The sequence below is a fragment of the Manis pentadactyla genome, assembly GCF_030020395.1.
Source record: "Manis pentadactyla isolate mManPen7 chromosome Y unlocalized genomic scaffold, mManPen7.hap1 SUPER_Y_unloc_5, whole genome shotgun sequence".
NCBI classification, from domain to species: Eukaryota; Metazoa; Chordata; class Mammalia; order Pholidota; family Manidae; genus Manis; species Manis pentadactyla.
Window position 1 is genome coordinate 511125 of NW_026644610.1, and position 14337 is coordinate 525461.

Here is a 14337-nt window from a genome sequence, read left to right on the forward strand (position 1 = left end):
GATAAACAGAAGATTCTCAACTTGATCACTGGGAAAATGTAAATTTAAACCAACATACGTATCTGAAGCTAAAATTAAAAAAAAAAAAAACCTGAAAATACTGTGTTTGTGAGGATGAGGAATAATTAGAACAATTTTTTCCTAGTATAGTCTTAAATCAGTGCATTAGGTTAGATTCCCTTATAGAGAAGTCAGTAATCACCAATAAAGTGTTCAGTGCTTTCAGCAATAGTGTTGTAGCAGAAAGAACATGATATTAAAATCTAACTTGGTCAAGGTGTTTTTGTTGTGGGAGCTAAGCTGTTGAGACCCAGGAATGTATATTTTTGGTGATCTATAGGAATAGAAGATAGAATACTTAAGAGAGTGGTTGGTATATCCCTTTTATGCTTTTGGATGTATTGGTTGATATCTTTCTTTGATCTTTTACTGGAGTATCATTTATCTGGACTTTTTGCCTGGAACTGAGTAGCTGACAATTCAGAGTTAGACTTTCTTGCTCAAGGGAAATGGACAACTGAACTGTAAATTCTCCTCAATTTTTTGTGGTGATCACACCTCAGGAAAGCTGCTGTCTTTCCTTTTGCTTTGTTTTCTGTCAGAAAGAAGACAAATTGGCTCGTTTAGAGAAAGCTATCAACCCCTTGCTGGATGATGATGACCAAGTGGCATTTTCTTTCATTCTAGACAACATTGTCACCCAGAAAATGATGGCAGTTGCAGATGTAAGTTGTCTTCATGCTAAATATTGTGAATATAGTAAAGGGGGAAGGAAAACAATAGGATTTGCATATATTATGTATGTTGGGGAGTCTAGAGGGTGGTATTTATCGATTCAAAGTGATATAATTTTAAAAACCAACCTTTTTGCTGTGTGAGGCATTATCAGTGAAAGATTGAAATCAAAGAGGCCGAGAACCCTATAGATATAGAGGCTTATTCTGCCTGTTGTTGTCATTCAGTATTTCAATGTTCCTGAGTAGCTCTGTAGAGAGATTAGGATGCCAGCTAGTGGGAGGCTTTGAATTTAAAGGTGCTTCACGACAAATGACAGTTGTAGGCATATGTTACATATGTGCAATGCTATAAAACGTCTGGATGGAGCTGGGGATAAGAAATTTTAATTGTAAGTATAGAGCAGGAGATCTTACCCTATCAGAGCATAGGAACCTTTAAAGGATTCCATGAATCCCTTAAATTATATGCAAAGTTTTATGTGATTATGTCTTTCTGAGGAGAGAGTTGGGTGATTATGTCTTTCTGGGGAGAGAATTCATAGCTTTTGTCAGACTCTTAGGAATATTAGTGATTAGGTTGAGAATTTCTGGTATAAAGAATGATTTTTCATTTAATTATTTCTCATGCTTTCTTTTAACTAGTCTTGGCCATTTCATCACCCAGTTAATAAGAAGTTCGTTCCAGATTATTACAAAGTGATTGTGAGTCCAATGGATTTAGAGACTATACGTAAGGTGAGTGGTTTGTTCTAAAATGTCTTTTTGGAATCAAGTAACTTTGTATGCATATCTGAGTCTCTGATTCTTTTAATCACAGAATATCTCCAAGCACAAGTATCAGGGTCGGGTCAGCTTTCTGGATGATGTCAACCTTATTCTGGCCAACAGTGTTAAGTACAATGGTGGGTATTTCTCCTTTTTCCCTCCGTCTTTCCATCAGTCTATCCCTCCAATATTAGTTAGCATTATTAAAATTTAAGTGCATGAAATAGCTTTGAGCATTGATAGCAGAATCAGTCAGGTGACTTTGCCTTTTTTAAAAAAACATACTTTAGTGTACATACTCTGTAAAGTTTGCTAATTTTAATGATGAAAAGGCAATGCACACTTACTTTTTAACTTTGGAAAGCACAAAAAATGAGATGAAAATGAAAATCAAATGGATATCTTTTTGAGGTTTGAGTCATCAGTGTTTTCCATGAGATATAAAACTCACCAATGCCCCAGGCACTTAGATGAAACTTAACGAAAATATGTGACTGTAGGTGATGGTGAGCTTCTTCAAACCATGGAGTTTTTGCTCAGTACATGAACTGATTGAATAATATATGCCAGCCAGCTACTTACTTATGTGCTCGCTACTTAATCTACCTGTAGGAAAGACAGAGTCACTCTCTTTATGTGATTCACATTCTAATTGGTAGACAAAGTTAAAATGCAGCTTGACAAGGGCTATATTAGGACAAAGTACACTTCAGACACAGACTATCACTTTCACCTTAAGGGTTAGGTGATAAAACAATCCGACAGAAGTTCAGTTTTGAATGACGTGCTTGTCAATAACTAAACACTGATTGAGCACCTACTACATACTGTTTAGTGATCAAAATGTAGATGAGCTAACAAATAAGGCATATATCAAAATATATCCGACATGTATTGTTGAAAACTGATTACTCAACGGTATGTATAGAGGGGGTTGCAGACTCAGATCCCATAGAGGAGGACGTCATTTAGTGACATTGGGCTCAATAGGGACTGATGAACTGGAGAGCACATACCCCATGTAAAGAGATCAGTCACTATTTTTAGCTCAGTTGTTGCCACAGGTGAGAGCTATAAAAGGAATAGTTGGAGGATAATTTTCACTTTTTTCTTGTGTGTACTTAGTGTTTGGATTTTTAAAATTGAGCATGCTCATAATTTTTAAAAAAATAAACTTACATTTTTGGAAGGATGGATAAACCAGATGACATCCAGAATTTCGACTTGGAGAACTGGTGCCACTGATTAATATAGGAAGAGTGGTTTTGGAGAAGTGGTAGATCTAATCTGGGTTGTGCTGTACTGAGGCAGAGCATCCTAGTGAAGACTTTTTTTTTGGTATCATTACTCTACAATTAAATGAGGAACTTTATGTTTGCTAGACTCCCCCATTCACCAAGCTCCCCCCACATGCCCCATTACAGACACTGTCCATCAGCCAGTAGTGGTAAGATGCTGTAGAATCGCTACTTGTCTTCTCTGTGTTGTACAGCCCTCCCCATGCCACTCCCCAAAATATACATGCTAATTATAATGCCCCCTTTCTTTTTTCCATCACCTTATCCCTCCCTTCCCACCCATTCTCCCCAGTCCCTTTCCCTTTGGTAACTGTTAGTCCATTCTTCGGTTCTGTGAGTCTGCTGCTGTTTTGCTCCTTCAGTTTTTTTCTTTGTTTTCATACTCCACAGATGATTGAAATCATTTGGTACTTCTCTTTCTCTGCCTGACTTAGTTCACTGAACATAATACCCTCTAGCTCCATCCATGTTGTTTCAAATGGTAGGATTTGTTTTCTTCTTATGGCTGAATAATATCCCACTCTGTATATGTACCACATCTTCTTTATCCATTCATCTGATGATGGACACTTAGGTTGTTACCATTTCTTGGCTATTGTAAAGAGTGCTGCGATAAACATAGGGGTGCATCTGTCTTTTTCAAACTGGACTCCTGCATTCTTACAGTAAATTCCTAGGAGTGGGATTTCTGGTCAAATGGTATTTCTATTTTGAGTTTTTTGAGTAACCTCCATACTGATTTCTGCAATGGTTGAACTAATTTACATTCCCACCAGCAGTGTAGGAGGGTTCCCCTTTGTCCACAATCTCACCAACATTTGTTTATCTTTTGTATAGCAGCAATCCTTACTGGTGTGAGGAGATATGTCATTTTGGTTTTAATTTTCATTTCTCTGATGACTAGTGATGCAGAGTATCTTTTCAAATGTGTCTGTTGGCCATCTGAATTTCTTTTTTGGAGAACTGACTGTTCAGCTCCTCTGACCATTTTTTAATTGGATTATTTGCTTTTCTTTGTTAAGGTGGGTGTGCTCTTTATATACTTTGGATGTCAATCCTTTATCAGATCTGTCATTTATGAATATTCTCCCATACTGTAGGATACCTTTTTATTCTATTGATGGTGTCCTTTAATGTACAGAAGCTTTTCAGCCTGATGTAGTCCCATTTGTTCATTTTTGCTTTTGTTTCCCTTGCCCAGGGTAAGATGTTCATGAAGAAGTTGCTCATGTTTATGTCCAAGAGATTTTTGCCTATGTGTTTTTCTAAGAGTTTTATGGTCTCATGACTTAACATTCAGGTCTTTGATCCATTTTTAATTTACTTTTGTGTGTGGGGTTGACAATGATCCAGTTTCATTCTCTAGCTGTCTAGTTTTGCCAACACCAGCTGTTGATGAGGCTGTCATTTCCCCATTGTATGTCCATGGCTCCTTTATTGTATATTAATTGACTATATATGTTTGGGTTAATGTCTGGACTCTCTATTCTGTTCCATTGGTCTTTGGGTCTGTTCTTGTGCCAATACCAAATTGTCTTAATTACTGTGGCTCTGTAGTAGAGTTTGAAGTTGAGAAGCAAGATTCCCCCCTGCTTTATTCTTTCTTCTCAGGATTACTTTCGCTATTTTGGGTCTTTTATGGTTCCATATGAATTTAAAACTATTTTTTCAGTTCTTCGAAGAACGCTGTTGGTATTTTGATAGGCATTGCATTGAAATTCTATATTGCTTTATGCAGGATGGCCATTTTGACAATATTAATTCTTCATAGCCAAGAGCATGGGATGAGTTTCCATTTGTTAGTGTCCTTTTTAATTTGTCTTAAGACTGTCTTGTAGTTTTCAGGGCATAGGTCTTTCACTTCCTCGGTTAGGTTTATTCCTAGGTATTTTATTCTTTTTGATGCAATTGTGAATGGAATTGTTTTCCTGATTTCTCTTTCGGCTAGTGTATAGGAAAGCCATGGATTTCTGTGTATTAATTTTGTATCCTGCAACTTTGCTGAATTTAGGTATTTGTCTAGTATTTTTGGAGTGGATTCTTTAGGGGTTTTTTTGTACAATATTATGTCATATGCAAATAGTGACAGTTTGACTTCTTCTTTACCAGCCTGGTTGCCTTGTATTACTTTGTTTTGTCTGATTGCCTTGGCTAGGACCTCCAGTACTGTTTTGAATAACAGTGGGGAGAGTGTGAATCTCTGTCTTGTTCCTGATCTTAGAGGAAAAGCTTTCAGCTTCTCACTGTTATGTATGACGTTCGCTATGGGTTTGTCATATATGTCCTTTATTATGTTAAGGTACTTGCCCTCTATACCCATTTTGTTGAGAGTTTTTACCATGAATGGATGTTGAATTTTGTCAGATGCTTTTTCAGCATCTGTGGAGATACCATGTGGTTTTTGTCCTTCTTTTTGTTGATGTGGTTGATGATGTTGATGGATTTTCAAATGTTGTACCATCCTTGCATCTCTGAGATGTATCCCACTTGATCATGGTGTATGATCCTCTTGATTTATTTTTGAATTCGGTTTGCTAATACTTTATTGAGTATTTTTGCATCTGTATTCATCAGGGATATTGGTCTGTAAGTTTCTTTTTTTTGTGGGGTGTTGGCCTGGTTTTGGTATTAGAGTGATGCTGGCTTCATAGAATGACTTTGGGAGTATTCCCTCCTCTTCTACTTTTTGGAAAACTTTAAGGGGAATGGTATTATGTCTTCTCTTTATGTCTGATAAAATTCAGTGGTGTATTCATCTGGCCCAGTGGTTTTGTTCTTGGGTAGTTTTTTCATTGCCGATTCAATTTTCATTGCTGGCAAGTGGTCTGTTTAGGTTTTCTGTTTCTTCCTAGATCACTCTTGGAAGGTTGTATTTTTCTAGGAAGTTGTTCATTTCTTCAAGGTTTTCCAGCTTATTAGCATATAGATTTTCATAGTATTCTGTAGTGATTCTTTGTATTTCTGTGGGGTACATCGTGACTTTTCCTTTCTCATTTCTATTTCTGTTCTGTGTAGATTCTCTTTTTCTCTTAATAAGTCTGGCTAGGGGCTTATCTGATTTGTTTATTTTATCAGAGAACAAGCTCTTGGTTTCATAAATATTTTTCTGTTGTTTTATTATCCTCAATTTTATTTATTTCTTCTCTGATCTTTATTAATGTCCCTCCTGCTGACTGTGGGCCTCATTTGTTGTTTTATTCTTCTTTGTCCAGTTTATATAATTGTGACTTTAGACTATTCATTTGGGATTGTTCTTCCTTCTTTAAATATGCCTGGATTGCTATACACTTTCCTCTTAAGACTGCTTTTGCTGCGTCCCACAGAAGTTGGGGCTTTGTTCTGTTGTTTTCATTTATATCCGTATATTGCTTGATCTTTATTTTAATTTGGTCATTGATCCATTGATTATTATGGAGCATAGTGTTAAGGATCCATTTGTTTGTGAGCCTTTTTGTTTTCTTTCTACAATTTATTTCTAGTTTTATACCTTTGTGGTCTGAGAAGTTGGTTGGTAGTATTTCAAATCTTTTTGAATTTACTGAGGCTCTTTTTGTGGCCTAGTATGTAGTCTATTCTGGAGAATGTTCTGTGTGCACTTGAGAAGAATGTGTATCCTGCTGCTTTTGGGAGTAGAGTTGTGTAGATGTGTGTTAGGTCCATCTGTTCTAGTGTGTTGTTCAGTGCCTCTGTGTCCTTACTTAGTTTCTGTTTGGTGGATCTGACCGTTGGAGTGAATGTTGTATTGAAGTCTCCTAGAATGAATGCATTACGTTCTATTTCCTCCTTGATTTCTGTTAGTTTTTGATTCACAAATGTTGGTGCTCCTATATTGGGTGCATATATATTTCTAATGGCTATATCCTTTTTCTGGACTCACTCCTTTATCATTCCCTTTGTCATTATGTAATGTCCTTCTTTATCTCTTGTTACTTTCTTTGTTTTGAAGTCTATTTTTTCTGATACAACTATTGAAGTCCCTGCTTTTTTCTCCCTATTGTTTGCATAAAATATGTTTTTCCATCCCTTGACATTTAGTCTGTGTATGTCTTTTGGTTTGAGGTGAATTCTTGTAAGCAGCATATGGATGAGTTACTCTGTGTCTTTTCATTGGTGAATTTAGTTCATTTGCATTTAGGGTGATTATCGAAAGATACATACCTACTGCCATTGCAAGCTTTGGATTTGTGATTACCAAAATTTCAAGGGTAGTTCTTGAGTATCTAACTGTCTAACTTGAGTCTCTTATTAATCTATTATAAACACAGTGTGATGATTGTTTATTTATCTCCTTTCTTATTCTTCCTCCTCCATTCTTTATATGTTAGGTGTTTTATTCTAGTCTTATGAGTGCTTTCATCTAGAGCATACCCTTTAAAATATCCTGTAGAGGTGGTTTGTCGGATGGGAAATTCCCTCAAACTTTGCTTGTCTGGAAATTGTTTAAACCCTCCTTCAAATTTTAATGATAATTTTGCTGGATACAGTATTCTTGGTTCAAGGCCCTTCTGTTTCATTGTGTTAAATATATCCTGCCATTCTCTTCTGGCCTGTAAGGTTTCTGTTGAGAAGTATGATGATAGCCTGATGGGTTTCCTTTTGTAGGTGACCTTTTTTCTCTCTCTGGCTGCCTTTAATACTCTGTCCTTGTCTTTGATCTTTGCCGTTTTAATTATTACATGTCTTGGTGTTGTCCTCCTTAGGTCCCTTTTGTTTGGAGTTCTGTGTGCTTCCATGGTCTGAGAGACTATTTCCTACCCCAGTATGGGGAAGTTTTCAGCAATTATTTCTTCAAAGACACTTTCTATCCCTTTTTCTCTCACCTGTTTTTCTGGTACACCTATAATGTGAATATTATTACGTTTGGATTGGTCACACAGTTCTCTTTATATTCTTATATTTTAGGAGATCCTTTCATCTCTCTCTGCCTCAGCTTCTCTGTATTCCTATACTCTGATTTCTATTCCATTAACCACCTCTTGCACCTCATCCAGTCTTCTCTTAAGTCCTTCCAGTGATGGTTTCATTTCTTTTATTTCCCTCCTGACTTCATCCCTTAGTTCTTGCATATTTCTCTGCAGGTCCATCAGCATTGTTATGACCTTTACTTTTAATTATTTTTGAAGAAGATTGGTTATATTTGTCTCCCCATGCCCTCTCTGTAGGGTTTTCTGAGTGATTCTTTACTGGACCAGATTCTTCTGCCTTTTCATGGTGATGGAGGTGGTCATAAGCAGGTGGTGCATGTGATAGGTGGGAGAACAAAGTCCCTTCCTGCTTGCTGGTCACCTTACCCTTCTCCCCTTCCTGTGCCAGTTACTCACAGGTAGGGAGCAGTGTCTGGGATAATCTCCTGAGCTGCCGTGGGTGGCACATCCCTCGGGCTAGCCTAGATCCCTGCGGGGAGTGGTGGATGCGTAGCGTGTGTTCTTCTGTGGGAACAGTGCCCCTTCCTGCCTTGATCGGCTTCCTCTATCTGTGCTGGGCAGCTACAAGCTAGGAGGAGACTCTGTGTGGTTGCTGTGGGCGGGGTCGCTCTGGCTACTCCCCAGCTGTGGCTGGTCTGCCTGTTTGCTTGCAGCGCTGGCAGAGGGGAATGAACGGCACGCTGCTAATCGCCACAATGGGCTTTAGGGCTGGGTTACCCTCCGGGGGCTTGGGCACCTCAATTTCCTTAGGATTCCCAGCCTGCTGGGCTGACTGTGCCAGGACGATTCCATCCCGCTGTGAAGCCCCTGCCCCTTTAAGACTTAAAAAGCACCTGTTTTTCTTTTGTCCCAGGGAGTCGGCTCTGGGGAGCCGCTCGCAGTCTCTGTCTTGGATTTTCCGTTTCCGTTTCTGTAATATCTAGTACAGCATGCAAGTCTGTCTGTGCTCCCACTGCAGATTACTAGGGCTGGTTATTTATCAGCCCTGTGCTTCCACTTCCTCCCCACTCTAATTCTTTTCCTCCCGCTGGTGAGCTGGGTGGGGTGGGAGGAGTGCTCTGGTCATGCCAGGTCACAGCTTTGAATGTTACCCTTTTCATGAGATGCTGAGCTGCAGATGTACATGTAGCCTGGCTGTTTTACTGTATCTTCTGGTCTCTCTTTTAGGCATAGTTACATTTGTTGTATTTTCAAAAATATATATTGTTTTGGGAGGAGATTTTTGCTGCTCTACTCACGCTGCCATCCTGAGCTTCTCTGGTCTGTGCATCTATCCTCTGCACACTGTTGTGGTTACTGATGCTGTGTAAGTGTTACCATCAGATAGAGTGATTCCCCTCACTTTATTCTTTTTCCAAATTGTTTTCCTATTCTTTTTCCTTTCCACATAAATTTTAGAAGAATCTTGTCTGTATCTACAAAAAAACTGTTGCTGGGACTTTGATAGGAATCGAGTTAAACCTACATACTAGTTTCGGGGAATTGACTTCTTTACTCACCCTGTCTTATTGTTAGTACTAGAGATCTCTATCATCCTTTAATGTCTTCTACAGTATAGATACATATGTAATAATTTGTTTAACTATTACCTGTTCGGCATTTAATTTATTTCTGTAATGCTGGTTTGCAAGTAGCTTTTTACTATTTTTACATTTCATGGATATCATTGTGCACTTATACCACAATTTCTATTGGAAATTTTAATAGAAGTTCTGAAGTTATGTTCTAAAAATTGTGCCTGTTCATAGTAAAAGTAACAGTGAGGGGAAAATGCCTATTTCCCTACAACCTTTCCAACACTGGTGATATTGAAAGTCTTCACTAATCTGTAAAATTCAAGTATGCAACTTAAGGCAAAATTTTATATCATAAATAAAAAAGAAAAATTAGTTCATGTGTGACTCTCAAAAGGGCAAGAGTTAAATGAATGTTATTATGACGGTTTCTCAAAAAAAATCTACCTTTGTTTTTAAGAGTACGGTGGCTGTATTAGAGGGAGATTGCCCATTGGTAATTGATTTCTGTTAGTTTTTGCTTCACAAATGTTGGTGCTCCTGTATTGGGTGCATATATATTTGTAATGGTTATACCCTCTTTCTGGACTCACCCTTTTATCATTCCCTTTGTCATTTGGTATTTCATTTCCCTGAGAATACTGCTTTGTTCAAGAATTCTTTAGGGTATAGGCTAGATATGTGATGTCTGTAACTTACTAGCAAACCCTCTTCTCTTACATACTGTATTGAGCTCATAGATAGTGATATATCAATCTTTGGTGTAAGGCAGCATCTTTACTTAAAGTCTTGTACTTGTGGTGAGTGAAATAGAACAATATGCCAGTCAGCAAATATGCACCAGAATATATTAGGAATACAAAAATGTCCATGTTTTCTTTTCCTTTTAATTCTTTTTATTAATGTGTCTTTGATATACACTCTTATTAAAGTTTCACAAGAAAAATGATGTGGTTTACTACATTCACCCATAAATTATTGAGTCACCCACCATACCGCAAGTACTGCAACTCCTGCTTTTTTCTCCCTATTAGTTGCATGAAATAGATCTTCCCATCCCTTCAGTTTTCAGTCTTTGTATATCTTTGGGTTTGAAGTGAATCCCTTGTAGGCAGCATATATATATATACATATATATATATCTATATATATATGTATATATATATATAGGTCTTGTTTTTTTATCCATTAAGGACTCTATGTCTTTAGATTGGTGCATTCAGACATTTTACATTTAGGGTGATTATCGATAGGTTTGTATGTATAAACATTGTAGGCTTTAGATTCTTGGTTACCAAAGGTTCAGTGTTAGCTTCCATACTATCTAAGGATCTAATAACTTAAATCACTTGGTATGCTGTTACAAAAACAATTAAAGGTTCTTTTTTTTTATTCCTTTTTCTTCCTTCTCTATTCTTTATATATTAGGTATCATATTCTGTACTTTCTGTGTATTCATTGACTGACTTTGGGGGTAGTTGATTTAATTTTGTATTTGCATAGTAATTATCTCTTCTTTCTCTACTTTGATTTTCTTACCTCTGGTGACAGCTGTTTACCTTAGGAACACTTCCTTCTATAGCAGTCCCACAAAATACACTGTAGAGATTGTTTGTGGGAGGTAAATTCTCTCAGCTTTTGTTTGTCTGGAAATTGTTTAATCCCTCCTTCAAATTTAAATGATAATCTGGCTTGTAGATTATTCTTAGTTCGAGGCCCTTCTGCTTCATTGCATTAAATATATCATGCCACTCCCTTCTAGCCTGTAACATTTCTGTGGAGAAGTCTGATGATAGCCTGCTGGGTTTTCCTTTGTAGATGATCTTTTTTTCTCTCTCTGGCTGCTTGTAATGGTCTGTCCTTATCCTTGAACATTTCCATTTTAATTATTTTATTTCTTAGTGTTGTCATGCTTGGGTGCCTTGTGTTGGGAGGTATGTGCACCTCCATGGCCTGAGAGACTATCTCCTACCCCAGATTGGGGAAGTTTTCAACAATTACCACCTAATGACACTGTCTATCCTATTTTCTCTCTATTATTCTTCTGGTACCCCTGTAATGCAAACATTGTTCCATTTGGATTGGTCACACAGTTCTCTCAATATTCTTTCATTCCTAGGGTTCCTTTTTTCTCTCTGTGCCTCAGCTTTTTTGTTGTCCTCTTTAGTTTCTGTTGCATTTGCCGTCTCTTCTACTACATCTAACCTGCTTTTAAATAACTCCATCATATGTTTCACTTCAGATATGGGATTTCTTAAGAGATGAATCTCCATCTAAATTCGTCTGTGAGGTCTTGAATATTTTTCTGCACCTCCATGAGCATGGTTATGATTTTTATTTTGAATTATCTTTCAGGAAGATCAGTGAGTTCAGTTTCACTTAGGCCTTTTTTTGGTGCTTGTGATGTATCCTTCTGAACCAGGTTCCTTTGGTGTTTCATATTTGTATGTGGTGCCCTCTAGTGCACAGAAGCTCTAATTTCTGGAGCTCCTCAGTCCCTGGAATGATGTTAGGGGTTGCAGGGGAGTGGCACTGGTGCCTGGGGGTAGGAAAGCGCTATTTCCTGATTCCCATCTGCTGTGCCTGTCTCCACTGTTGAACCAGTGGGCCGAGCACACAAGTGTAAGCCTCTGTGCTTTGGGTTTGTAGCTGCCGTAAGCGGGGCCCCCCTCTGGCTGGTCTGTTGCTTCCATAGCGTTTGCCTGTTTGTGAGCCGGTGCCAGCAGGCCAGGAGGAAGGAGCAGCAGGCTGCATATCACTGTCGGGGTCCTGGCAGCTAAGAAGCCAGGCAGGGGGATGGAGCGCCTGAAGCTCCTGAAAGTTTCCAGCCTGCTGGGCAGAGTGTGCCTGTACAGTTTTATCCATCTGTCGTTTCTCCTGAGCAGCAAGCTGTGTGCAATCCTTGCCCCTTTAGCAGCCCTCTCTCTCACTGTTAGGAAGTCTCTCAGACTGCCTGCCTTTCTTTTGTTCCAGAGCAGCGAGATGTGGATCCCTGTTTTCCACAAACAGCTGGAATCTCAGTCTCTCCACGTATTCCACCTGTCTTAGCTTTCCAACCCCACCAATCTCCAGAGCACCATGCAATGTAGGTTTGTGCTCCCAAAGCAGATATCCAGGGCTGGCTGTTCAGCAGTCCCAGGCCTCTGCCCTCTCCCTGCTCTGTTTCTCTTCCTGCCACTGGTGAGCTTGGGTGGAGGAAGGGCTTGGGTCCCTCCAGATCATGGCTTTGGTATGTTATCCTGTTCTGTGAGGTCTTGTCTTTTCCCCAGGTGTGTGCAGTCTGGCACCGCCTTCTTTCCTATTGCTCTTTTAGGATTATCTGTATTAACTATATTTTTGTATTTTACGTGGTTTTGGAAGGAGGTCTCTGTGTCACCTCTCACAGTGGCATCTTTAATCCCATAATCAAGTCCATGTTTTTTTTAAAATTACCATTTGGGACAATAAAGGTTGTTTGTTAGGAAAAGGAGATACAGAAAAACATGCTTTCCTTCAGCCTTGAAGTTTCTGTAATGTATTTTCAGAGCAATCATGTAGTGCTAGGAGAAACAAAACAAACCTTACCATGAGGGATATCAATCAATGTTAACTTACCCCATGTTTATTCTATATAAGCTATTGTAGTTCGGCATCGTGTGGAGTTGTGTGAAGAGTGTAGAAAGAAAAATGGGCACAGCTAGACTTAGTGATCTAAATCTATTAAGTGATTGCTGTAAGCTCTGTGAAAGCCAGATGTGTCTGCCTAATACCCCTAGAGCTTAGGATAATGCTTGGCATATAGTAGATGCTGAGTAAATAGCTACTGAATGAAGTAATGGCCAAAGATAGAGGCACAATACCAGGAAAGAGTGGAAAATGGTATTATAGAAAACACAGGATTAGAGAGTTTCGAGGAAGAAGTGATTCTCAGTTGCATATTTAACACAGGGCTTCTAAGTTCAAGTTTGAAAAATGTTCATTGGATTTGACAGTTAGTGTATCATTGTTGACTTGCTGAGAACAACTTTAATGAAGTGTTGTTTAAAACTGTCTCATTCTCTGACATGGGTGCTCCTTTCTCTATCATCCCATAGTACTTTGTGCGTTACTGAGATTAGGAGTTTCTGTACATGTTCTTCATGAGGCCGTGAAGGGCATCAAGGATAAGGACCTGTCTCTTGTTTTTTTTTTTTGTTATTGTTCTGTTTTTTTTAAATGTTTTATCTTTGTGTCACTAGAGCTTGTTGGCACTGTACCTGGGTTATAGTAAGTGCTGAAAAATGAAGAGTCAAGCCCTATTATAAATTGTATTCTACAGGAAAAGGTGTTTTGATGTGTCTGTATTATTTTTCTAATTGTTGTAGAGATGTGAATGGGTATGTTTAGACAAAGCTGTATATATATTGTTAAAGTTGCTAAGTGGAATGATAGTTCATTTGGGGGAAAAAAACATTTTCAGGCAGCTGGGGCTTTTCTTTGGGTAGGTCCTGAATGTAAATCCTAGCCTTGCCAAGTGAGATTTATTACCCCAGTTCCCCTCTGGATAGTTTCTAGCCTCTTGAGTTTCTAGTCCAGATTCTGACTGAGGTTCGTTACTCAAGTTTGAGAGATCAGACCTTTTATGTCAGAAACTAAGAATATTAACTTGCATTTGATCCAACTTCTGCATAATAGTAAAGAGCCTAGCTGAAGTCTGGAAGATTAGATTCACTTTTCTTTTTACTTTTTTCTGGACCTACTTTGAGATAATGTATCTATGAATTGGGAAAGGCCAAGCTCATCTCTTGGATCTGTGGATTGTGTGTAGTTAAATTTGGTAATTATAGTTTTTTAGAAATTAGCTGTGCAGATTTTTTTCTTTTCTTTTTAAATCTGGCACTTGTTTTTTTCTGAAAAAGCTTTCTGTCATGCTGAGATTTTATTTTTCAGTTTTAATGATTCACATCGGAACACATGCATAATCTCCCTCATTAATAATTTATGCTTGTTTTGGCAGACTACTCATTTTCTTATGGAGGAAGGTTACTTTTAATATTGGTGTAAAAGCTCCCAAAGGAAATGTGAGCTTAGAAGTGATCACAAACCTCTCCCTTGTTGTACAGCATTGCTCACCAATTAG

The 14337-nt window shown here is 38.3% G+C and overlaps 1 protein-coding gene across 1 annotated transcript in view; it reads left to right on the top strand.

Moving 5' to 3' along the window:
• LOC130682319 (transcription initiation factor TFIID subunit 1-like) overlaps positions 1-14337 on the top strand; it is a 93647-nt gene that overhangs the window by 67053 nt on the left and 12257 nt on the right. The window contains exons 30-32 of the mRNA XM_057496702.1: positions 603-725; positions 1380-1472; positions 1555-1639. Of these exons, the coding sequence (XP_057352685.1) occupies positions 603-725; positions 1380-1472; positions 1555-1639 (301 nt within the window). The remainder of the gene's footprint in view (positions 1-602; positions 726-1379; positions 1473-1554; positions 1640-14337) is intronic.